This window comes from Dama dama, chromosome 16 (assembly GCF_033118175.1).
Source record: "Dama dama isolate Ldn47 chromosome 16, ASM3311817v1, whole genome shotgun sequence".
Taxonomy (NCBI): domain Eukaryota; kingdom Metazoa; phylum Chordata; class Mammalia; order Artiodactyla; family Cervidae; genus Dama; species Dama dama.
The window spans coordinates 29,916,777-29,944,425 of record NC_083696.1 but is presented as its reverse complement, the minus strand read 5'-3'; the positions used below and the strand labels follow the sequence as shown (position 1 = coordinate 29,944,425).

General features: G+C 39.3%; 1 protein-coding gene across 6 annotated transcripts in view; it reads left to right on the top strand.

Annotated features, from left to right (window-relative positions):
* The window catches only part of AOPEP (aminopeptidase O (putative)), a 393,408-nt gene that overhangs the window by 62,096 nt on the left and 303,663 nt on the right, over positions 1 to 27,649 (top strand). For all 6 annotated transcript variants that reach the window (XM_061163690.1, XM_061163696.1, XM_061163694.1 and 3 more), the window contains 2 exons: positions 2,840 to 3,748; positions 15,512 to 15,678. In XM_061163690.1, the coding sequence (XP_061019673.1) occupies positions 2,973 to 3,748; positions 15,512 to 15,678 (943 nt within the window). In that variant the 5' untranslated portion in view covers positions 2,840 to 2,972. Of the gene's footprint in view, positions 1 to 2,839; positions 3,749 to 15,511; positions 15,679 to 27,649 lie in introns of those variants that run through there.

Genomic DNA, 27,649 nt, shown 5'->3' with positions numbered 1-27,649 from the left:
AAATTGGTGGTTATGGGCGGGGAGAGGGAAGGGGAAGGGGCACATAAGGGTAAAGGAGTAAGGTACAAACTATTTTGTATAAAATAATCTGCAAGGATATATTATACAATATAAGGAATATAGCCAATATTTTATAATAACTATAAATGGAGTATAACCTCTAGAAATTGTGAATCACTGTGTTATACACCTATAGCTTATACATAATATTTTTAGTCAAATACACTTCAATTTTTTAAAAATCTCATAAAGAGGACCAAAAGATTTCCAGTTAGGTTGACAGACAAAGTGGCATTAACAGTCTTGGATGGGCAGGGCTCTAAGGTAGCCTGGGGATAGCCACCAGGGACAAAAGTGGTAAAAACCACTCTACACAACATATTTTATTGTTAAATTATATTAACTTTCACATTAGGAATCTATTAAGGTTAGATAATAAATGGTTTTATCTATATTATTACAAATGCTAATGTGTTCTTTTTCAAATTTCATAGTTTAGACAGCCACCAAGTTAACCCTTTTCTTAGATGATTCAGAGTTTTCTTTATGTGTGTCCAGGTATTTTTTAATTAAACAAAAACCAATGTTTTAATAGCCCAATCAACAAAATAGTACGTTATAGCAACTCCAAAATCCAGCAGGGTCAAGTTTTAACAATCTGTTGTTTCTGGTTACATAAGTATTGACAGTAGCTTTACTGAAGTTTATTATAAATAATATGACAATTTCAGTTCTCACACCGAACGGCAAATACCCTAGCTTATTTCCTTTGCCCATTGACTTTTCTAGGGCTAAAGTGTGTGCCATGCATGTGTGCTAAGTCGCTTCAGTCACGTCTGACTCTCTGTGACCCTATGGACTGTAGCCTGCAAGGCTCTTCTGTCCATGGGATTCTCCAGGCAAGAATACTGGAGTGGGTTGCCATTCCCTCCTCCAGGGGATTTCTAAACCCAGGGATCAAACTGTTTCTTCTGTGTCTCCTGCATTGCAGACGGGTTTTTTACCACTAGCAGCACCTGGGAAGCCCAAAGTGTGTGCCAGCTTCTCCATAAAGTGCTTTCAGACTATTCTTTTACATCCCTGATTACTCTTAGTTCTTATCATTCTAAAAGTCAAAGTGTATATTAACACTCACAGTTTGGTGGGGGGATGGGGAGGGAGGAAGAGAGGGAGCAGGAAGGGTTTCAGGAGTCAATTGCACTTAAACTATGTGAAGGGAGAGTAGAATTTGGCAGGTAGATATGGAAGATGGGAGCCAGGAGCACTTCAAGTATGACACAGTAGTACAAAAAGCATGGAGGTAAGGTGTCAGGTCATCTTTGGGGAGCAGTCTATTGAGCAGGCCTTTTTTTTTTGGCCACACCATGAGTCCTGTGGAATCTTAGTTACCTGACCAAGGACCGAACCAGAGGCCCCTGCATGGAAGCTTGGAGTCATAACCACTGGACCACCAAAGAAGTCCTGAGTATGCCCTTTGACTAGAGAACAAGGATCTGAAGGGAGTGTGGTCTCCATGACAAGGAAAATACCTTGAAACCAGACTGTACAAGTCTGCTGGAAGCCAGCTCCTTTTAAGGCTAGGTGAGATTTTGATGAGGAAATAGCCTGTGGGGAGGTAGAAAATGAAAATTCAATAGCTTTAATTGTTGGAATAAGATTCTAGAAGGAAAGGAAATAAGAATCTAGGAGATTGGCAGATAAAGTTAGAAGGAAAGTGAGGAGGACTTAATAAAAAGAGAGGGCTCAATTTTACTTGAAAAGTCAAGCAAGTAATGTTTTGTAGTTGATGAAAGAATACCTCTTGATATTTAGAAATACAAAAGTGATTTTTAAAAAAATCTACTTTGTCAGAGTTTTCATTTCTTTTCCTCTGCCTTTTTTTTTTTTTTTTTTTTCACTTTTTGGTTAAAAAAACTGTTGAAAGAAATTAGGTACACAACAGGGATTGAAATAATTTCAAATAATTTTTCTTTTAGTTAGATTGCTGTTTTAAAATAAGACTACATTTTGATTCAAAACTTTTACGAAGAACTTGGGTATTTTATTACAACATCTGTTTCTACATTTTAATTTCTCTCCTTCCTTTTATAGGTATTTGCATACTTTTTTTTTTCAAATGAGAAGACCTTTTTGTTTGCCACAAGAAGGCTATTACCCAGAATGTTAATGGGTTTTCAGCTATTAAGATGTAATGATATACCTTGAGTATTTAACTATAAATTTGAAAAATCTCTGTGAACAATCTCAAAGGAATACTTCGAATGCACTCCTGGTAAATTGGCTCATTTTCCTGTAATTTACTGGAAGTGCTGATGTGAGAATAGTCCTAATGTGAAAAGTACATTAATCCCTGGAGTTACATTGTATGTATTAAATTATTATTCTCAAAGAATAAAACGTATGAGGCCATTTAGCCTTCATTCACATCTGTTACTTAGAATCACAGTAGAAAAACAATCACTTTTCTTATGATGCACAAAATTAGAAATGATACATTTAATATCTTTTAAAACAAGAGGTACAGTGATGCTCGGTTACATTTTTGCCCAACAATCATTCTTTTCTAAGACAAGGACTGTTCTACTATAATAGTTAGGAACATGATCCTTCTGATTTTGTGGAGGCGTCTTTTATTCCATTGACAACTGAAATATTTTTAGAAACCCATAATGTAGTTTTGTTTGATATCAGTCAAAAAGATTAGTCTGCCTTGTAGCCATGAGCTCCTACTACACCGTGGAATTATTTAAGGAGGTAATCAACTTGCAGAAGCAGCAGTTGCAGGAGCAAAAGATCTTCTTTGGGATTTTGTCTAATTGTGTCTTTCTTCTTTAACCAGGGGACTGAAAGTTGTGGAATCCCAGTTTGTGACATCAGGTGTTTTTGGGAAGCAGCCATTTATGACTCTGGAAGATTGGGACTGATAGGAAGCCCCTTCTGAGATTTTACCAAAGTTCTTGAACAGTACTACCATGGACATAAAGCTGGATCCCTCTCGAGATGACCTGCCTCTCATGGCCAACACCAGCCACATACTTGTGAAACACTATGTACTGGATTTAGATGTGGATTTCGAAAGTCAAATCATTGAAGGCACCATAGTGCTTTTCTTCGAGTCTGGAAACAGATTCAAGAAATGGAGTAGTTCCACCGAGGTAGCCTGCCGATCAGAGTCAAACGAAGCCTGCCGATTTAGGATGCCTGAACCCTGCCAGATTCCTGTGACAAGTACAAAGACCTTCTCATCTAAAATAGGATATGATGATTTTGTAATCTGTGGTAAAGGTGGAAAAGACACTTCTGGGAAAGATGGTAACCATGGCAACCAGGAACAGGCTTCTGGGATTTCTAGCTCCAAGCACTGCTGTGACACAGGGAATCATGGGAGTGAGGAGTTCTTGCTAGTGCTGGACTGCTGTGACTTATCTGTGCTGAAGGTTGAGGAGGTGGATGTTGCTGCTGCGCCAGGTATTGAAAAGTTTACGAGGTCTCCCGAGCTCAGGAATCAGATTGTACATGACCTCGTGGCTCTGCCTGCAGATCGCTGGAGGGAGCAGTTAGACTGTTATGCTCGCTGCAGCCAGGCCCCTGGCTGCGGGGAACTCCTGTTTGACAGTGACCCTTGGAGCTTACAGATCAGGAAGACAGGGGCTCAGACAGCTACTGACTTTCCTCATGCCATAAGGATACGGTACAGAACCAAACCCCAGGGGCGATCAGTCACATGGACCTCAGACCAGAGTGGCAGGTAGGTTATCTGGGTACTCCGCAGTTCCCTGGTCATTAATCTTACACACTGGGAGATGAACCTTTGCAAAGATGCTCCTCTTTATCCTGTGGCATTACCCATCTAACCCTTAAATCCTTCGACCCTCAGGGAAGCAGGTAAACTCCCAGGCATGCTGAACTCTTAATAGGATTACTTTCCTGAAAATGAAAAAGATTACTTTCTTAAGCCCCTGTATTTCTGAGTTAGGAGACTGAAAGTCAGATTTAATGGTTAAATCTCAAGCTTAGCTCTCTGTTGAGATCTCTGCTAGCAACTTCCAGTACTGTAGATGGAAACGATAAGTGTCTTTGAGCAAATACTTTCCCAAAGTTCCTTCATATTCCCCCGAGGGAATAAATAAATAGCTGCTGTGTTGGGTTGGTGTGAATCCTGGCAAAGTGCTTCCAAATAAAGCCAACTCTGCTCTGTGACTTTCTTACTGTATCCATCTCTTGGCAGCTATGCCTCCGTGGACTTTGTCAGTTATTATATAATGTGAACCCTCAAAGCACTGGGAAGATCTGTTTCTGAGGAGTGTGACAGTCAGTCCTGCTGAGTTGACACTTGCTTCTTCTTTGGCTGTGATTCTGGGTATTTGACACCAAGGGGACTCCTGATTTTTCGTGTGGAGAGGAAGAATTGATGAAACATCAGTGTTCGGGGGAGTATATAGGCAGTTCTTTTCTTCTCCTCCTCCAGCACTTTAGGGTTTTTAGAATTTGAGAATTTTCAAATCAAACTTTATTGATTCCTCATTATTTTACCTATTTATTTGTGCTAATGTATTGTGAGTCAATACAGTAATTATGGCTTGGTTGGAAGGGCTTGGTTGGAAGAACGTTTCTCTCTGTGAGCTTGTTTTTAGCTCCTTCTTTTATAGCAGAGGACTCTCTTAATGAAGGCAGTGGTATAGATAAATTGCTTACATCTCTCCCCTAACTCACCCCCCTCAAAAAAACCTTTTAGATTATGTTTTTTAAAGTATCACCTTGAGTTTGAGCTCTAATTATCCTGCTCCTTGCCTCCAGTCTTACCTCCTCCTCTGGTCTCCCTCCCTGCTCAGAATGAGTTCACTTCCTGTCTTATTTCTGCTAGTCTGAGGCAGACTTTGGGACAGTGCAGGGTAGTGAAAATTTACATCAGTAGAAAAGCATAGTGATTTATTTATAGAATAACTTACTGAATATTCTTGGGAGTCTGTGAAGGAAAGAAATAGATGTTCTTATTGTATCTTTAAATTTTTTGGAAATTATTAAGGATGAGCTTTTAATAAGATTTAACAATATGCTGTCTCTGAATATTTAACTATATTCAGAGTTAACTATATTAACTAGGAAATTCTAGTTTTCATACTTCCAGATGTTTCATTTTTGAATTAGAGTAACGGGGAAGAAGAAACTATTGACAGTATTTGGAAGAAATACTCATTCATGGTCTCAAACATAGCTTTCTTCTCAGTGTTTACTACAGAGGCTAGACTTGTGAATTACATTACATATGAAGTGTTGAGTAGGAATGAGTTGTTGATAAATGCTGGTTTCCTTAAAGAAACTCTCAAAAGGTCCTTGGGCACATTTTGCTCCTGAAGGGTTGACTTGAATTTACTCTTGATGTCTCCTTTTCTGAATATTCAATAAATACATGATCCAGCAAGAGTTTAAGCTGTATCCTTGGAAGTCTGTAATTATATGTTAGTAAATAAATGACATTTATGGAGTCTTACAGAGATAATAAATTTGTTTTTTAAACCTTAAAAGATTTTTCCTCCCTTCTTTTTTCTTTTTTGGGGGGAATTTTATTACAGTCACGATGAATCTTCCATGAATGGTCACTAAATTCTCCCACGTGTTTAAGAATAAATCTAGGTATATACTGGTAACTGTTTGGATACTGTAAGGACCTTAAATGCCCAAGGATTCCAGGTTGCTAGATAGAAATAATTTCTTGTTAGTAATCACCAGGGTTTCAAATAAAAGTAGTGGTTAAATTTTTACCATTGAATGGCAGAATACTATCAACATTCCTACTATAAATTTTTAGTGTAGATGAGAAACTTTTTATTCCCATTTTACAAGTAGGAATATTCTATAAAGTTACTGAAAGCTCCTGGAAAAATCCATGTCTTAATTGTGAAAAGGAGCTATGTTTCTTACTTTTGATTTTTACCATGTCCCTTACTGTAAGCAAAGATTTCAATACATTTTTAAAAAATGAATTATATTAGCTTTCAAAAATTTTCCATTTTTAAGCAGATACTAGACAGAAATTTAAGAAAAACTCTAACCTTGTACCTGTCCTTTCAAGTTCCAACAATGGCTTCTCCCCTTCCCACTCTCATTCTACACCTTGTAGAGAATTTTCAGTCGCTTAGTCATTTTGGACTCTATGACCCCATGGACTGCAGCATACCAGGTTTCCCTGTCCTTCACTATCTCCTGGAGTTTGTTCAAACTCATGTCCTTTGAATTGGTAATGCCATCTAACCACCTCAACTTCTGTTGTCCCCTTTTCCTCCTGCCTTCAATCTTTCGGAGCATCAGGGTCTTTTCCAAGGAGTCAACTCCTTGCATCAGGTGGCCAAAGTATTGGAGCTTCAGCATCAGTTCTTCCAATGCATATTCAGGGTTGATTTCCTTTAGGTTTGACTGGTTGGTTGAGAATAAAATTTGTTATTTTGTTTGATAATATGTAAATAAATAATCACTTAGGAGGTCAGAGGATCCCAGGAGGAAATTATAAAATGTGATGGAACAATCTAGCTATATTAAAAATGTATGAAACAATCTCATTGAAGAGAGTAGAGGGGAAAATGTGCTGACCTAAGTAACTTTAAAAATGAGCTGAATCTGTAAGGCTGAAAGCAAAAGGAACTGTACATAATTACTGCACTATAGTTGATAGAGTTGTTTCCCATGGGAATACAGGTTAACAATTCTGGTACCACTCTACGTGTATACTGGAATTGAGTAATTTAGTAAATGGATGCAGATGATGGGAGCCAGGCTTCTCACTGTTGAAGTGGGAGATTACAGATGAGCAAGGGGAAGAGGATAGAATGATTCATGTGGAAATGGATTAGAATGGGAGACATCACTATGAACTCACGGTTAGCATAATACAGATACAGATGGTTGCATATAGAAATAATTATAGATATGGGGTGTTTGCAAGAGTTAGCATACACACATGTATTTCCTTGTTTCTCAGCTGAGTGGGTTTAGAAGCAGTGAGTACTCCCTAGTGCCCAGATCTTGGTTTCTAATATCATGCTCCAGTGGAGGAACCAGAGTTCTTGGAGAAATGACTGGGGCTAGAGCAGGAAACATACAAGATGAAGCTGTAGCATCTATTGTGCCAGAAAACAAGGAAATGCTCTAACAACAGCAGTAAGAACCCGGAATTGCATGAGTGTGTTGAAGTCCAAGGACTCATCTGAAAGAACTCCTAGTGACCAAAACTGAGCAACAAAGTAAAATAGTTTTAGATGATAACCCAAAGTTTAAAATAAATATTCATGAGTCCACACTAATATAAAAAAGTGATTGACTTAAATAAGCAAATGGGGAGAATCGCCAAATCCATGGTGCAGAAGTCCAAGTTACATAGAAACTCTGCCCTCAGGGAGGTAGAGCATAATTCCTCCCTCCTTAAGTAAGGACTATTTATTCATAATGACTTCCTTCCAAAGAGGACAGTATGGAAAGGAGGAGAAAGTAAATTTTCATTGGAGAAACCTGACAAACATGACCTCAGCAAGGAGATCACAGCTGACATCAACACCGATGCGTCACGTTGATAGTATGTGATAAAAATGGCATCTTTGATCTTCCTCCTCAAAACCCACAGCTCCAATCTAACCAAGAGAAAATATCAGATAAATCAGACTTTTAACAAAATACCTGACCAGTACTCCTGAAAACGCTCAAGGCCAACATAAATAAAGTCTTCAGAAACTGTCACAATCAAGATAAGCCTAAAGAGACATGATAATTAAAATTAATGTAGTATTCTAGAATAGAAAAGGGGTATAGAGGATTTTTTTTAAAGAGAGAACTAAGGAAATCTGAGTAAAATCTGAACTTTAATTAATAATAATATGTCAACTGTGACAAATATACTAATGTAAGTCGTAGGGAAAACTGAGTATGGAATATATGGGAAGTCTATGTCTTATCTTTATACTTTTAAAAACAAATCTAGGGACTTCCTGATGGTCCAGTGGTTTAGAGTCTGCCTTCCAATGCAGGGGATGTGGTTTGATCCCTGTTCAGGGAACTAAGATCCCACATGCCATGGGGCAACTAAGCCAGCACACCCCCAACAAAACATCTCAGATGCTGCAACTGAGATCTGAAGCAGCCAAAAATAAATAAATATTTAAAAATAAATCTAAAACTGATTAAAAAAAAAAGTCATCAAAAAGTTTCAAATTTGAAAAAAATAATCCTCTTTCCACCCTGAAATTTCCCTTTCCTAAGAGCTGTCACCCCATTTTTTATCAAGTAGCAATGTTTTCTAGATGGGAACTGAAAATATATTTGCCGCTGTAAAAGAGTATTTCTTTTCAGTCATTGTCAACAACTTACTCTCCTTCATTATTATTCTAGTTCTAAGATGAAATAGCTGGAAATATAAAAACTACATTTTCCTACTTTCTTTCAACCATTTTGGAGTTCTGGCTTCTCTTGAATCTACTTGCTCTTTCTTCCCTCCATCATTCAGATACTAGATTTTAAATGACCTTTAAAAATGACTGATAAAACAAACACATACATAACAATATGATACATGCTTCTTGGAAAAAGTGCTTACTTTTGTGTGAGTATGTGTATGAGTATGTGTGCCCTTTAAAAATATTTAGATGAGAACTGGGGCCATTATTCTTGCTAAGCCAGATAAGAAGAAGACAATATCTTTTGATTCTAGAACATCAGCATACTTTAGAAAAAAAAAAAATCTTTAAAAAATGGAAATCTTTATTCAAAGTTTATGTGTTTCCTGCATTTTTTCCATTTCAGTGAATAAAATATTATCTAAAATCAAAACATTCTTTCTGGTAACTCATTCCTTTTCCCTTTTGGATCACTGTGATAGTTGTGGAACCACCCAAGTGGTCTAGGAGATCTTGCTTAAGCTGATGACATCACTGAATGGGTTGAATGGAGGGGAAATTCAGTTAAATATAGGAAATTTATTATAGAAGCTACAATTATTTGGTCTTTGTTAAAAATATCTGACTAGGAAAATACATTATAACTTAAAGTGATATTAAAATTAAAAATTTCCTAATTCACTATGATGTTGCTTTGTTTTAATAAAGCCAGAATGATGTGGGCAAAATACTAAGGAGAGAACAATTTTTTAAAATTATATTTATTGTTCAGGTATTGGACCAATATTTTTAGTTTAACATCAAAATCAGATGTTAATACATGCCCCCCTCACACACACATACAATAAAATAGTTTCATTTTCGTGGTATCTCACTATGAAGTTTTAAAATTAAAAGAATGAACAGAAGATATTTTAGAAGAGATTTCAGGTCTAAAATGAACATTTCTGTAATTAATACCTGTTTTCCCCCATTTGCTTCAAGAAACCAATATAAAAATCAGGAAAACTAAAGGGTAAATACACATTAATTCTATAATATCATTGTATTACTGCAGAGGAGGAATTGATAATACCAAATTTGAAAATGTTTGAAAGTGTTCTTTCTTGGGTTCTTTATCCCCTTGCTGCACCATCTAGAATTGTATTTCTCAGAAACCCAGTTGAGTTTTGTGAGAAAAGACAAAGATGAACTGTCTTAATGGAAATTAAACAAGTAATGAACAAAAATCAACCAAACAACAGCAACAAGACATGAATAACCAAACATCAACAGAAAATAACAAATAAAAATGACCTATAACTAAAAGTGTGGAGAGTTGAAAAGAATCTAGAAAGTGAGAGCCAAGAGACCTGAGTACTCAAAAGGTGGGCTGCCAATTAGCTGTGTGATTCAGAAAAGTCATTTCACATCTCTGGAGCTTAATTTTCTCATGTGTAAAATGAGAAAGTTCCGTGAGAGGATCTCCAAATGTTTGCCGTACATTAAATCCTATCCTCATAAGGGGCTTCCAGATGAGAAGCAGTGTCTTTGCCTTTACAAACAGCTTGCTAGTTTTGCACCCAAAACATCTCTGTTGAAGAGGTGAATTTCTGACTCAAAGCCACTTTCAGTCCAGTCCATTTTGACTGTACCTGAATCTAACCAAGTCAAAGCAGTATTCTCGTTGGACTCGTCATGTATGTTCATTATGATTGGTGAGTCCTGGTTTTGGTGATCTCTCCATGAAGAAGAATGATAACAGAGAAGGGATGTGTGTGTGTGAGAGAGAGAGAGTGTGGTGTTTGGGTGCGTGTGCGTGTGTAGGGATGAGAGAGAGAGGTGAGGGGGCAGTTCTGGTGGATACTTCCTGTTTTAGTAGTCTGGCTCTTGGTTTTTATGTCACAGAAAGCAAGACGGTTGCTTACCTACAACGGAAACTGTAACTTAGTTTTAACGAGAACATAGAACCATAAAAAAAGGTCGGGTGCAGGAAGGAGAACAGATAAAAAGGAATCAGAGGAGTCCTGAAGACTTTGTAACTGGGAAGTTACAAAGAATCTGAAATATTTGAAAATATGAAAGAATCTGAACCACCAACCTGTCATATCTGTGGCCTCCTGGCCTCCAGTGACCAGATCAGTGCCTCAGTGTGGAAAAACATCGTATCAAGCCACATCCACAGTGACAGCGGGCTCATCACCTCCTACTGTCTATTGAAGCCACCCTCTCCCCAGTTGTTGATCTGTGATAATCAAGTCTCTGAAAATGGGTGATTTTTATGGAAAGTAGTATTTTTAAACTAAAAATAACCCCCTTTCACTCCAACTGCAAAAAGAAAAATTCATATAGTAGTCAACTGAAAATAAAGAAAATGTATGGGTTGAGCCTATTCCCTACAAGTTGTAAAGATGGCTTCCCCTCAAAAAAAGGTAAGCAAACATATTTAGTTGACATCATAGTCCATTTCCATTTGGGCTGCTATAACAAAATACTGTAGAGAGAATGGTTTATAAGCAACAGAACTTAATTTATCATGGTTCTGGAGGCTAAAAGTCTGAGATTAGGGTGCCAACATGGTCAGGTCCTGGTGAAGGCCCTCTTGTGTGTTGCAGACTGCCAACTTCTGGCTGTGGCCTTACCTGGTGGAAGGGGCCAGGAAGCTCTGTCTGGCCTCTTTTATAAAGGCATCAATCTCATCCATGAGGGCTCCTCCCTCATGACCTGAGCACCTCCCAATGACCTCACCTCCTAATTACCAACACTTTGGACATTAAGATTTCAACATATGAATTTGGACAGACACAGTCAGACCAGCAGCATAGTGTATCTCATCTTCATTTGACTGCTCTGCGAATACACAAACATATGACAAGAAGCTGAAATAATTGTTATTCTGACAGGTTCTTAGTTTAGTTCTTTAATGACAACAAGCCATGGCCTGGCTGTCACCCGCTATCTTACCCTGTTTTCTTTCTCATTTTCAGTTGCTTTCTCCCATTCCTGCAACTCCTGTGCAGTTAATCTGGGCTCCAAGGGGTCTTCCCTGCGGGTGGATATCCCAGGGCATGTGGGATGAACCCTGGTAGGAGAGTTTTGCTTTTCATGTTGGAAGGAATTGTTCATTTGGGAAATAATGATGTTTATAAACATCAGAGAATTGCAGGCTTGTGCCTAAACATCTATCCCATAGGCATTTTAGCAACATGGCCAAGATGCAAGGCTGTGCATGTTGAATAAACACAGCTGCATATATTTCAATGATCACACATCCAGATAACTGCAGAGCATGTTTATAAGTGCACATAGATTTTCATCCCCTCCTGGGACACAATGGGTAGGGAAGAGGAAGGGTGGGGAACATGTGTGTGTGGCAAGAATCATCACAAAGTATGATTTTCAGACTCCATGAAGACCTCCTGTCCACCCATTCTCTACTTTCTGTCAGATGCCCAAAATTCCACCACTAGGCTTTTACCCGGGAGTTAAAGCTTTCATCCCTCTTAAAATGTAGTTACTTGACTTTAGATTGCTTTGGACATTTGCACTGTGATGTGTGACATGTATAGGCATATCAGATTGTGAAAGCTCAAAAAGCCATCAGTTATAAAAGTCACTGGCTCTTGCTTTGGATGTGTTGGGGAGGGAGGAGTGAGCTGAGAAAAAGAAGAAAAGACCAAGAAGGAAGTAGACTGGGAGCATGAAGAGAATGTACATTTTCAAGAAATTTGGCCTAAGATTATCTTCCTGTTTATTTTTATAATTTATTTATGTTTCTTTTGGCTGCACTATGTCTTTGTTGCTGCATGCCGTTTTTCCCTAGTTGGGGTGTGTGGGCTTTTTGTTGTAGTGATTTGGGTCACACAGGACACCCCAATGCAGTGTGGGAGGGGACTACACAGGGGTGTGGATACCTGGGGTGGGAGTCACTGGGGCCATCTTGGGAGCTGGCTACCTCAGGGAGGCCTTCCCTTCCTTCTCCTTCTTCAGTGAATCACTGAGTCTTTCTGATTCGTCCTCTGCCCTGTCTTCTTACGTGTGTGTGTGTGTGTGTGTGTGTGCTAAGCTGCTTCAGTCATGTCTGACTCTTTGTGACCCTATGGACTGTAGCCCCCCAGGCTCCTCTGTCCGTGGGATTCTTCAGGCAAGAATACTGGAGTGAGTTGCCATGCCTTCCTCCACGGGCTCTTCCCAACCCAGGGATCAAACCTGTGTCTCTTATGTCTCCTGCATTGGCAGGCATACTCTTTACCACTGGCGCCACATGTGACCTCATCTCAAATCTGATAGTTTCTTCTGGAAAGAGGTATGGAGGCTGTGGAGGAAGGCTTGGGGACCTCATACCTAATGGCACTGGTGGAATGCATAATAACATGCCAGCGGGGCCTCCAACCCAAACTTACAGGGAGAAGAAAGGCAAACGTCCTGGCAAGCCAGTCTTTTGGGGAGAATTTGCTCCGTGTGCAGACAAGGGAAGACCTGTAACACTAGAGTCACCCTAGGGAAGTGAGGTGCTGAGTGTAAGAACAAGAGAGCACAGATAAAGCACAGATACTTCCCCGAAGTACCCTAAGACTTCAAACCATAATATGGGGTCAGCTCCCCCTTCCTCTCCCCAGAGAAAGTCTTAGGCGATCTCTTGACAGGGTCTCCCACTTCCCTGTGAGCATCACAAATAAGCTTATCTCCACAAGTCTGCTTAGATTGGAAGTGGATTCCAAGAGCTCATGAGCTGACAGACATTGTGGGGTCTGTTCTGCTTTAGTAAGAAAGGAAGCCTTGATCCTCAGTGTCTGTCACTGTCAGAGGAAGAGTTATGCCTACCATTTGGCCAGGGGCAACATACTCTGTTTCACTGATGATGCTTATTTTCTTGGGATCCTTCTCTATGATGGACTTTTTGGGGAAAAAAACAGGTGGAATTTTCAGAACTAGGCATGCCTTGATGCTACCTACCTGAGCTATTTAAGCTGCTACAGCATCCCCCACCAGGCACCCACAACCAGCAGTCCCAGCTAGGGGGAGGTAGTTTTAGGGGGACTTCATTAGGTCCTCAACTGCCTGAAGTTAACTCAGGCTCAGTCAATTAACCAGGGATCCAAGAGCACTGGGGTGGGAGCTCAGTACTCTGTGAAATCAATGGGAGACTCTGGGCCTTCCATGAAAATTTGCCTTTGTTCTCGGATCTGTGATTCTGGGACACAACTGTGGGTTTATGGACCAGAACAGACAGACAACTGAAGTCACATACCTGCCCCTTTATCCCCATTTTGCATGTGACTCAGAGAGGTCATGGATTTTTCCATAGCCATTTAATGAACTGGTAACCCAGCCAGGACTAGTCTTCTGAATGTCTAGTCTTCTTTCTCTGCCTCATGTCAAATCTGTGAGTAATCATGGCATATACACTTCTAGAAGGTAGACTACCTGTTTGCTCTAAGGTCCATTTTCTGCTCTTACTATCTTCTCCTGATGACAAGGAACCTCATTTCCCAGGCTCCCTTGTCTTCTGACTTCCTGTCAGGTTTGGCCAGTGCGGGGCATTGATGGAACACTTTTGAGAGCAGGAGTTAGCAAGCAATAAACAATTTCCTGGGCTTCTCTGGTGGCTTAGATGGTAAAGAATCTGCCTGCAAAGCAGGAGACCTGGGTTTGATCCCTGGGTCGGGAAGACCCCCCTGGAGAAGGGAATAGCTATCCACTCTAGTATTCTTGCCTGGATACTGAGACACACACACACACACACACACACACACACACACGCACGCACGCACACACACACACACACACACACACACACACACACACACACACAAACTACTTCCTCTCCTCTTTCTGCTTATTTTAGCACCTCTAGCAATGACTGAGTCTCCCTGGTCCCTGCACCCATTGGACATTCTCCACTGTGATTCTGGCTTCTGTTAAATGACTCCTGTTACTGTAAGCCCAGAACACTCAGTAACAGCAGCTCCTCCAACCCATGGAGTCACAGCTCCTTGCCGCTGTGGCTAATCTCTGGGTAGCATCACTGTCTGCTGTTTGGCTTCTCGGTCCTTCTATTACTTCTAGGACCAATCCCCTAAATTAAATTACCTCTGTTTATTAAGACCTACACTGGTTTATGTTTTCCCTCCTGGACCCTGACTGATGGAGTGGGGTCATCATTCTGTGTGTTCTTACTCACTGTAAGAACACAATAAATCTTCAGTCATAATAGTGTTAACTATTCTAAAAAGGAAAACCAGTTTATGCAAGAGAGGTAGCACTCCACTCTTATCGTTTTCTCCATCAATCAAGCTGATTAAAACTATATCATATTTGCCATAACTCTTGAAAAACAACAAGTGGAAACATTTTCCTAAGACATCTTCCCAAGGGTCAGTCTGTGCCTTCTACTCAGTGGTGTTAAAAGAATAGATTTCTTTGATCTTAGAGATTTTTTTCCATTTCTCTTTGTGACTTATCATGGAAGGGATTGTTCTTGGTGTGTGTAGGTTTGTATTTTTTAATTGTAGCAGAATGGGCCCCAATGTCATGCCACTGGTTTCTTATATTTCCTTTGGTAACAACTCTGCCCTTGGCCTTCCCATCACAAGCCTCCTGGTTGTTGTGACCCACAGTCCTGTTTATATGCCAACCCCTGTTCTTGGCCTCTGCACAAGGATTCCCACAAGGGTTCCATTTGAGATGGTGGTTTCCAAGATTGGGGGTATCTGCCCGCCAGCACTGCATTTGAGACCACCAGCTTGTTTTTCCAAGTATTAATATCTCAGCATCACTAAACATATTTTCTTTTCCAGAATATTTTCCAAAAGTTTTATAAGAATGTCTCTAAAACTTTCTTGTTTTGAAGGCCTAAGAACCTAAGGGGAAGGGCAAGGTAATATAAATTTTAACTTGGCAGACTAGCATTTAAAACTTTATCCAAAAAATATTTTTCCCCTTAGGGGAAAAAAAAAAGCTCTCTTTACATATTTAAGTAATTCATTTGGGAGAAATAACCACTCGGCTATTCACATAACCCTTAGCAGATGTCAGTTCAATATTTTCTCTTTGAAAGTTCAACTTAACGTTTGCTACCATGGTGGTAAGGAAAGTGACAACTCATTTTAAAGATTCTCTGCCTTTGTTTCTTTGTCTTTCTTCTGCAGGCCATGTGTTTATACTGTGGGATCTCCCATAAACAACAGGGCCCTTTTTCCATGCCAGGAGCCACCCATTGCCATGTCAACATGGCAGGCTACAGTTCGAGCAGCTGCATCCTTTGTTGTTTTAATGAGCGGGGAGAATTCTGCAAAGCCAACACAGCTTCGGGAAGGTACTGTACATGTGTTCCGTGCTTCTTTATTTATTGCACACATGTTGGACTCAGGAACCCAATACACAGGGTTTTTCTCAGCTTTAAAAGAGCTCCTTTATTAGCTGGGTTGGACTGAACATGATATAAAACATCCAGCCAGAGAAAACACCAGGGGATGGGGAAGGGCCCTTGGGAGCCTGCGCATGGCATGTGGGGCTCTTCATGCCAGAGTTATCAATTCTTAGATTATTAAGGCAGTTCCTTTCACCTTAAGTGGTGGTCTTGGCTGAAGACTTTCTGGGCAGCCAAGTGTGTCGTGGAAACACCATTACAGTTGAGTTGTTTGTGTTTTGGCCACGGAGCCTGTGCAAGGCTATTTATTATGCTGAGCGATAGTTCTCCTGTTGGCTGCCCACTGGAGTTGTCCTGGTATTGCTCTGTCCTTACTCTATTGGGCCATGAAGTTTTGAGTCAAAGGTGTGTAAGAAAGATGAAAGGCAGGTACTCATGCATCATCAAGGTTTTCTCTGTGAGTTTCCTGCTTGTTGTAGTAATTGACCCTTTCAGTTGAGATCTGGAGCTTGTTGATGCCAGGTGAAGTTTCTGTAATTGTAATATTTCTTCATCTAAATATGGTGTCTCCTTCTACCATTTATTATAGAAACTTTAAAATTTACAAAAAGTAAAAGTAATAAAATTAATTTTAAAGAAAATGATTGTTAACATTTTGTTGCATTTCCCTCTGCTAATTAAAATCTGTGTATATAGTATATATTGTCATTTCAAAGTTGCCAGCAGAGCCTATAGCCATTTTCACTTACAGTATATCTTGTATGTCTTTCCAGATGTTAAGTATTTTTTAAATTAATGATTTTAATGTCTGCATAATATTTTATGAGAGCATCAGATTTTATTACATTTCCATATTACAGACAATTGTATTGGTTCCAAGGTTTTTTCTTATTATAAATAATGTCACATTATATTTCTGAGGAGATAGTTTGTAGAAACTTAGAATTATTGAGTGAGAAGCTTTGAATCTGTTGAAGGCTGTTGGTACTCATCTCAAGATGTTTTTCAGAAAGGTTGTGACACTTTACATATCCATCAGTAGTTATGAAGGCCCCCTCATCCTTGGAGTTTCACGCATCTGACAGGCGAGAGAAGGTTTCTTTTTAATTTGGGTTATTTTGATGATCAATGAACTTTCATATGTCCTTAGCCGTTTTCATTTCCTATCTGTTAATTTCCTCTGCCCATTTTTATATTGAGATGTTAGTGAGGTTTCCAAAAGTTTGCTTTGTCTTCTAGTTTGATTGGATAGTTATTGGGGTTTCCTGGTTAGTGACCACATGGAGACATGGGGAGAATGGTACCCCTGGAGAGGGCATGGAAGTTCCATGCTCTTTCTCACATACCTTGCCCTGGGCAATTTTCTGTCTGGCTGGTCCTGAGTTGACTGTCCACTGGTCATCAAACCCAGCAGACCAGTGCATAGGTCTGTTTCTTTAGGTCTTCATTTCGTTATGGAGGCTCTTGTGTTATATAAAACTTCTATTACATAAATCTGTAATCTGTGCTCCCATTTAAAAAATAAATAAAATGAAATAGAGATATAATCTCTTATATTTGTGTATTTTTCTCAATTTTTAGTATACTTTTTAATTTTATAGAATATTTCTGATCTATAGGAGATTTTAATTTTTACATAGTCAGATATGTCAGGTTTCTCTTGGGAAATTTTTCTTTGTGCTAAGACTCACCTGTTTTATTCTAATATTTTTATCTAATTTTAATTTATTTTTAGTAACGTCACTCTATAATTTGTAGTTTAATCTGGTCAGTGTTGTGAAATAAGGACTGTTGTTTAGTCACTAATTTATGTCTGAGTCTTTGCTATGCCAGGGACTGTAGCCCCTTCTGTGGGCACCTTTGCTTGAAATGTTCCCTTGGTATCTCTAATTTTCATGAAGAGATCTCTAGCCTTTCCCTATCGATTGTTTTCCTCTATTTCTTTTCATTGATTGCTGAGGAAGGCTTATCTCTCCTTGCTATTCTTTGGAACTCTTCATTCAAATGGGTATATCTTTCATTTTCTCCTTTGTCTTTCACTTCTCTTCTTTTCACAGCTATTTATAAGGCTTCCTCAGGCAACCATTTTGCCTTTTTGCATTTCTTTTTCTTGGAGATGGCCTTGATGACTGCCTCCTGTACAATGTCATGAACCTCTGTCTATAGTTCTTCAGTCACTCTTTCTATCAGATCTAATCCCTTGAATCTATTTGTCACTTCTACTGCATAATCGTAAGGGATTTGATATAGGTCGTACCTGAATGGTCTCAACAGATAACAATTTTCAACAAACTGTGGGAAATTCTGAAAGAGATGGGAATACCAGACCACCTGACCTGCCTCTTGAGAAATCTGTATGCAGGTCAGGAAGCAACAGTTAGAACTGGACATGGAACAACAGACTGGTTCCAAATAGGAAAAGGAGTACATCAAGGCTGTATATTGTCACCCTGCTTATTTAACTTATATGCAGAGTACATCATGAGAAACGCTGGGCTGGACGAAGCACAAGCTGGAATCAAGATTGCCGGGAGAAATATCAATAACTTCAGATATGCAGATGACACCACCCTTATGGAGGAAAGCAAAGAAGAACTAAAGAACCTCTTGATGAAAGTGAAAGAAGAGAGTGAAAAAGTTGACTTAAAACTCAACATTCAGAAAACTAAGATCATGGCATCTGGTCCCATCACTTCATGGCAAATAGATGGGAAACGATGGAAACAGTGACAGACTTTATTTTCTTGGGCTCCAAAATCACTGCAGATGGTGACTGCAGCCATGAAATTAAAAGATGCTTGCTCCTTGGAAGAAAAGCTATGACCAACCTAGACAGCATATTAAAAAGCAGAGACATTACTTTGCCAACAAAGGTCTATCTAGTCAAAGCTATGGTTTTTTCAGTAGTCATGTATGGATGTGAGAGTTGGACTACAAAGAAAGCTGAGTGCCGAAGAATTGATGCTTTTGAACTGTGGTGTTGGAGAAGATTCTTGAGAATCCCTTGAACAGAAAGGAGATCCAACCAGTCCATCCTAAAGGAAATCAGTCCTGAATATTCATTGGAAGGACTGATGCTGAAGCAGAAACTTCAATACTTTGGCCATGTGATGCAAAGAACTGACTCATTTGAAAAGACCCTGATGCTGGGAAAGATTAAAGGTGGGGGAAGAAGGGGGTGACAGAGGATGAGATGGTTGGCTGGCATCACCGACTCAATGGACATGAGTTTGAGTAAACTCTGGGAGTTGGTGATGGACAGGGAAGCCTGGAGTGCTGCAGTCCATGGGATTGCAAAGAACTGGACATGAATAAGTGACTGAACTGAACTGGACTGGACTGGACTGTAGCCTGCCAGGCTCCTCTGTCCATGGAATTCTCCAGGCAAGAATCCTGGAGAGTGGGTTGCTATTTCCTTCTCCAGAAATAAGGACTAAATATTTTTATTTTCAAATATAAAACCAATTATCCAAGATCATTTAATGAATCTTTTCTGATTTGTGGTGTCTTCATCATAAGTTAGATTTACACATGTAACAAAGTTTTCAATGAATGTTTACTTTATTCTCAAAGTCAAAACAAATTATACATTTAAAAATTTAATTAAAAAAATAAGGCATATTTACATGGTTCATTTACAAATAAGCAAAGGATTAAAAAAAAATTTTATGATGTCTTCTTTTTACGTCTAATTCCCAACTATCCAGTAACCCTTCCCCAAGGCAACCAAGGTCACCAGCTTCCTTTATAGAGTATATTTTTTTCCTCTTTTGTTGCACAAAACATAACATGCTGTACACATTTTTGTATTATGATCCCCCCTTTAGAATAACCTGTTCTTATAGACAATTTCATATCTGACCATAAAGAGTTTCCTCATTATTTTTAGTACTATAAGTAAAGTCGCTTAGTTGTGTCTGACTCTGCGACCCCATGGAGTGTAGCCTACCAGGCTCCTCTATCCGTGGGATTTTCCAGGCAAGAGTACTGGAGTGGGTTGCCATTTCCTTCTCCAGGGGATCTTTCTGGCCCAGGGAGTGTTCCATAAATGGTTGTTCACAATTTAGTTAAGCAAAAACTCTTGACTTTATTCTATGTTACATAAGGAATTTAATGGTCATTCCTGGGTTGGGAAGATCCCCTGGAGAAGGGATTGGCTACCCATTCTGATATTTTTACCTGGAGATGTCCATGAATAGAGGAGCCAGGCGGGCTACAGGCCATGGGTTCGCAGAGGTGGACATAACTGAGCGACTAACACTTTTTACTTACTTCTATCAATTTCCCTCACCCACATTCTCCAGTTTTAATTAATATAATTTGGAATTTGAGACATATTATCTATGTATTTTGTTCTTATTTTATATCTTCTCAAGGAATTATAATCACTGTTGTACATTTTTATCCAGTTTCAAATTATGTTTGCAGTAAGTATTCAGACTTTCTTTACTCTTGATCTCTTAAGTTTGATTCATCTCTTAGTCAACTGGGAAATGTCTGTAGTATTTTTTTTTCTTCTGCAGAATGGTGGCTATTGCTATATTTTCTGATTAAGACAATTGTACTCATTTTGCTTGCTAGTAAGGTTATGTTCAAAATCCTTCATGTTTGGCTTCAACAATACATGAACTGAGAACTTCCAGATGTACAAGCTAGATTTAGAAAATGCAGAGGAACCAGAGATCAAATTGCCAACATTCGTTGTCTCATAGAGACAGCAAGTGAATTCCAGAAAAACATCTACTTCTGTTTCATTAACTATGCTAAAACCTTTGACTATGTGGGTCACAACAAACTGTCGAAAATTCTTAAAGAGATGGGAATGCCAGACCACCTTACCTGTTTCTAAGAAACCTGCATGAAGGACAAGAAGCAATAGTTCGAACCAGATATGGAGCAATGGACTGGTTGCAAACTGGGAAAGGAGTATGTCAAGGCTGTATATTGTCACCCTGCTTATCTAATTTATATGCAGAGTACATCATGTGAAATGCCAGGCTGGATGAATCACAAGCTGGAATCAAGATTGTGAGGAGAAATATCAAGAACCTCAGATATGCAAATGATACCACTCTAATGGCAGAAAGTGAAAGGAAACTGAAGAGCCTCTTGATGAGGGTGCAAGAAGAGAGTGGAAAAGCTGGCTTAAAACTCAGCATTCAAGAAACTAAGATCATGACATCTGGTCCCATCACTTCATGGCAAATAGAAGGGGAAAAAGTGGAAGCAGTAACAGATTTTTTTATCTTGGATTCCAAGAACACAAAATCAGTCACTGTGGATGGTGAATGCAACTATGAAGTTAAAGATGTTTGCTCTTTGGAAGGAAAGCTATGACAAACCTAAATAGCGTATTAAAAAGCAAAGACATCACTTTACTGGCAAAGGTAAATATAGTCAAAGCTATGGTTTTTCCAGGAGTCATGTATGGATGTGAGAATTGGACCATAAAGAAGGCTGAGCACTGAAGAATTCATGCTCTTGAATTGTGCTGGAGAAGACTCTTGAGATTCCCTTGGACAGCAAGAAGATCAAACCAGTCAATCCTAAAGGAAATCAACCCAGAATATTCATTGGAAGAACTGATGCTGAAGCTGAATCTTCAATACTTTGGCCACCTGATGGGAAGAGCCAACTCATCAGAAAAGATACTCATGCTGGGAAAGACTGAAGGCAGAGGGTGAAGAGGGAGGCAGAGGGTGAAGAGGGTGGCAGAGGATGAGGTAGTTAGATAGTATCATCAACTCAATGGATGTGAATTTGAGCAAACTCCATGAGATAGTAAAAGACAGGGAAGACTGGCATGTTGCAGTCCATGGGGTCACAAAGAGTTGGACACAAATTAGCGACTGACCAACAACAAATGTATCTAATCAGCACCCCTATGAAGATATGGAACATTTCCATTACCTAGAAATCCCCTTGTGGCTTTGCCATCCCTACTTGAGTGATTCCTCCCTAACCCCACTCCAGTCAACCACTGATCTTTTGTCTATAAATTAGTTTTACCTCTCCAAAACATTCTTGTAAATTGAGTCATTCCTGTGTACTCTTTTGTGTCTGGCTTCTTTCACTTGACATGATTGTGAGACAGACCCACATTGTGTGGCTATCAATAGTTATTCTTTTTAAATAGTTGATGAGTAATAATCCATTGTATGAGTAAACTAGTTTGTTTATCCACTCACCAGTTAATGGACATTTGAATTTGTCATGTACATTATGAAACATACTCTGTGAATATTTCTGTGTAAGTCTTTTTGTGGACAAAGGTTTTAATTTCTCCTGGGTGAATAACTAAGAGTGGAATTGCTGGATCATAGAAATATATTTTAACTTTGTATCTGGCAAACTGTTTCCAAGAGATTCAGTTATTTTGTATACCACCAGCAGTTTATGAGTGTCCAATAGCTGTGCATCTTTGCATACACTGGATGTTGTCAGCCCCTTTAATTTTAGCTCTAAACTGGGGTGAAATACTATCATGTTGTTTTAGTTTGCATTACTCTGATAACTAATAATGGTGAGCAACTTTTGTGCGATTATTGTATATGCCTTTAAAAAGTGTCTCTTCCAAGTCATTTTGTTGTTTTTCTGTTAGATTATGAGAATTTATAACTTTATATATTTTATATTCCTTATATATTTGATATTCTGGCCTTTAGTCAGATATGTGTCACAAATATATTCTCTTAGACTGTATGGTTTGCCTTTCATTTTTTATTTACACTTTATACCACTGATTTTCCATAGAGACATTGTATTCTTTAGTAATTCCATTGTAGATTGTTACTGTAATAATCTTTGCAGTTCTTCCTTAAACTTATTTTGGTTACTTTGCTGTCTTTTGATCTCACTCTATTGATCTATTTTAGCCAGTTGTCTTCTCACAGCTCTTTTTTTTTCAGTTCTACCATTTATTGCTACCAGCCCATCTCCCTCCACTCTCATGCACACGAGCTCAATCATGTAACCCCATGGACTACAGTCCGCCAGGCTCCTCTGTCCATGGACTTTTCCAGGCAAGAATACTGGAGTGGAATGCCAGTTCCTTCTCCAGGCTTCTCATGGCTTTTTACCTTTTTTCATAGAAGTTATATCTTCATGTATCATAATGGGATGCCAGTTTTCCAAACTTGTTTTCCTTCCTGTAGTAAATTCATTTCTGAGGCTTGTTCTCCTTCTGAGTCCTTAGAACAATATTTACTTTTACTTTTATTCTGCAGTATTTTTGCCCCATCATGCTCTTTGTTTTCCTCTCTAAGCTGTTTCAACAGACAGGATAAAGTGTGGATTTCCCTTAGCTCCATTCACTGTCCACTTCTGTGCTACCTGAAATCCCCTCGCTGTTCAACAGATGACAGGTTAGTTATGCACACAGCCCCTCTTGTGAATTGTCTAGTGAAGTTCTTTGGGACTTACACAGCATCTATTTTTACCCTCCCTGCTTGTTTCCCTGACTTGCTAAACTGATTGAGTAAATGCACCACTGTACGGAAGTCTCAAGCAGGCATCCATACCTGGACTCCTCCAGCCTCCATTTCTGGCTTACTTGTGATGATAACTAACTACACTTCCCAAGATGCAGTGTTGGGAGTTGCATCTCCCAACTCCCACCTCAACAAGCCTACATACTTTCTCATTCATGATTTGGCCCTTGCAGTTCAGATGTGAAAGCTGTGTTTGGCAGTGTTTCTCAAATTTGAGCATTATTTTACTTTTCAGAGGGAAAAAATTCTCCTGATTCACCAGAGTTGACTGAAGTTATTTGTATTAGAATAATATTTTTAAAACTATAAATGTAAGCTTGTAACTCTTATATGTCTATAATGTCAAAATAAAATATAAATTAAATGCAGACCAAACTATTAAATCAGTAAAATTCAAATAAACAACTTCAATTTAATGTAAGGATTATTATTTTGCTGAAATGAAAATGCTCCTTACAATATGTATGTGGTGCTGGCAGCTCCGTGAAGGTTCTTTTGAGGTCGTTGTTCTTGCTCTACCCTGAGTCACATGATGATCTTATTCTTCACCACTTTTCTTCCATATGCTATAAACCTTTTGCTTACACAGCATGCTCTGATGTCATTTAACCTTTACCCACCAAAAGCATCATTCTTGTGTTCTTTTCTCATAATCACTCAGGATTTAAAGCAGTGCTACAAGTCTGTGTGAAATCATATACACTACTGCAGATGTGAACTCTGAAATTGTTGGGCAGGACTCCTTTGTATCTGGATAATCCAGCCCACTGGCCAAACCCAGCCTCCTGCCTGTTTTTGTAAATAAAGTTTTATTGTAATACGGCCATTGTCTATGGCTGCTTTGGTGCTTCAGTCAGTATCAGTATCTGTTCAGTCACTCAGTCGTGTCTGACTCTTGGGGACCCCATGAACCGCAGCACGCCAGGCCTCCCTGTCCATCACCAACTCCTGGAGTTTACCCAAACTCATGTCCATTGAGTCGGTGATGCCATCCAACCATCTCATCCTCTGTCATCCCCTTCTCCTCCTGCCTTCAATCTTTCCCAGTATCAGGGTCTTTTCAAATCAGTCTGCTCCTCGCATTAGGTGGCCAAAATATTGGAGTTTGAGTTTCAACATCAGTCTTTCCAATGAACACCCAGAACTGATTTCCTTTAGGATGGACTGGTTGGATCTCCTTGCAGTCCAAGGGACTCTCAAGAGTCTTCTCCAACACCACAGTTCAGAAGCATCAATTCTTCGGCATTCAGCTTTCTTTATAGTCCAACTCTCATGTCCATACATGACTACTGGAAAAACCATAGCCTTGACTAGACAGACCTTTGTTGGCAAAGTAATGTCTCTGCTTTTTAATATGCTAGGTTGGCCATAACTTTCCTTCCAAGGAGCAAGTGTCTTTTAATTTCATGGCTGCAATCATCATCTGCAGTGATTTTGGAGCCCCCAAAAATAAAGTCTGACACTGTTTCCACTGTTTCCCCATCTCTTTGCCATTAAAGTGATGGGATCAGATGCCATGATCTTTGTTTTCTGAATGTTGAGCTTTAAGCACATTTTTTCACTCTCCTCTTTCACTTTCATCAAGAGGCTCTTCACTTTCTGCCACAAGGGTGGTGTCATCTGCATATCTGAGGTTATTGATATTTCTCCCGGCAATCTTGATTCCAGCTTGTACTTCCTCCAGCCCAGCATTTCTCATGATGTACTCTGCATATACGTTAAATAAGCAGGGTGACAATATACAGCCTTCACGTACTCCTTTTCCTATTTGGAACCAGCCTATTGTTCCATGTCCAGTTCTAACTGTTGCTTCCTGACCTGCATACAGGTTTCTCAAAAGGCAGGTCAGGTGGTCTGGTATTCCCATCTCTTTCAGAATTTCCCACAGTTTATTATGATCCACACAGTCAAAGGCTTTGGCATAGTCAATAAAGCAGAAATAGATATTTTTCTGGAACTCTCTTGCTTTTTCGATGATCCAGTGAATGTCAGCAATTTGATCTCTGGTTCTTCTGCCTTTTCTAAAACCAGCTTGAATATCTGGAAGTTCACGGTTCACATATTGCTGAAGCCTGGCTTGGAGAATTTTGAGCATTACAGGGCCTACAAAGCCTAAAATATTTACTAAATAGCCCTTTACAGAAAAAAGTCTTCTGACTCTCTCAATATCTATTTGAAGGTTATCATCAAAAATTAAAACAAGAATTGACTTTTAACATTTTCATAGAAAATGTTCATACCACCAAGAATATATCTGTGGATTTCTTTCTTTTTTCTTTTTTTCCAGAATTACTAATCAGGGCATAGTTATAATTAAGTAGATGCTAACTGGGATTTGCTTATATACAACTTACACCTTATGTAATACCTCAGAGTAGACTTTACTGGTTCAAACTGAGGGAGGATTGAGCTAGACCAGGAGAAAGAACTTTCTGCATCATACTGCATGCCTCCTGCAGCCTAGCAGCTGGGGTTTATCAGAGGACAACCAGGCAAGTGTGGTCACAACACCCTCTGCCCCAAATGGCTGTTCTGAGGATGGAATAATATCTCCAAATGTGTCTGTACTCCTTGGAGATAAAGGATATGTGGACACAAGATGCTATTACTTCCTTTCCAAGTCGTGTTTTCTAGATTGGTGGATTGGTCTCATAGGACCTCCACTCTGTAGTGCACAATGCCCTTTAAAACAATGAGCTATCCTTGAAAACATGAGCAGCAAAACCCAACCCGCAAGTCACAGTTTCCATCACAGCAGCACGTCAACCTGATTAGTACATTTGCCAGGCATCAGCTGATTTCCCGAAAGAAGCAAGCACCTGGGAGCAGCATGGTGTAATGAGGCAGATAACAGCGCCTGAAATGATAACAACCCTTGGGCAGGGGACTGAAATCAGATGATGGGCCTCTGAGTTCTTACTACATGGGGGAAATCGTTCCTCCTGGCTGTTTTAAAGAAGAAGGCTAATGGTTTAGTTGGTAGTGTGATGACTGTCATAAGAATTTTAGTAGCTGAGAAGTCACTATCCTTTTTCTCAACAAGGCTAAGTCAAAACCATAGATTTAGTTTGACTCCTTTGGCTCCTTTATTATATAACTTGCTCAGCATAATGTCATTTGGGCAGACAGAAATGTTAGCCTATGTATTATTGTCAGCCTGCATTCCCTGCCAAAATGTAGCTAAAGAACTAAGCTCAGAGACCCAATGCCCAGTACAGTGTTTTGTATATAATAGGTACTCAATACCTATTTGTTGAATAAATGTGTTCTCTGTAATCAGACAGATGTAATAGGTTCATGGAAGAAGCATTCAAAATGACTATTGATAGTAACAAAAATGATTTCAGGGTCATTCCTTTAGTTTTGCTTCTGATAAGTTTATACCTTTTCCCCAGGTTCAGTATATTGTAAAAGGAAAAAAAAAAATGGTGTAGTACATTCTAGTTTCCTCCTGCTTGGTAATTTTGTTGTTGTTATTTAATTTTGTTTTATTTTTGCAGGGTCTACTTCCTAGGAAATTAAAAAAGAAAAAAGCACTCCAGTTATATTTTTCATGGGAAGCCACAAGCAAATGAATAAGACTGACTAACTGAAGCTTCCTCCAACTGTAGGAGAAAAAGCATATGAACAAGTGAAAGATGTTTAAAAAAAAAAACTATATGTGCCCTCGCTTAAGATCTGATTTCATTTTTCTGCGCAAAAGTAGGAGACTGTAGACATTACTTCATCCTAGGCAAAATGCTGCTCTCTGGTGTGCCCAACAGACCAGCTCCCTGACATTCTCTCTCTTGATTTTGTGTGGGAAATTCCAGGGAAAAGCCAAGATTTCAGGGTCCAGACCCTCCGTGTGCCATTGAAAACCAACTTTTCTTTCCTTTTGATGGCTCAAAGTGAGCAATACTACTATTTAGACTGCTCCCACAGTATGAGACCAAGAATTACGTATGAGGAAATGGTGAATTAAAAGACATTTAGAAATAGTTATGATTAAGTGTTTTCACAAAGAGAGAATGCAAAGTAGAGAGAGCTCCTTGTTTCTCGAACTAAGGAAACTTTATTCTGGGCTAGTATGCATACGTGTGTTTCAAGGGCTAGGAGTACAGAGTGAACACATCTTTTCTCTTTAGAAAGCTGCTGCTGATTGAGGACTGTGTTCTGCTCCGTTCCATCCCCTGTAAGGGCCCACATAACGCCCTGCACTTTCTAAACCTCAGTTCATTCTTTTGTTTGTGACTTGCTTTTTGACTAGTTCTTACTTGCCCTCCTAGTGTTGCACTTACCATATTTGACACAGAGGGAAGTCATCGTGATTCCTTGTGGATAATCATGATTCCAGCGGGCCTGTGTCTACCAGTTCTTGTTGCTGTGAATTTTTGTCTTAGGCTTGACATTCATGAATTTTCTCAGGTGAGTAAAGTACTAAAGCA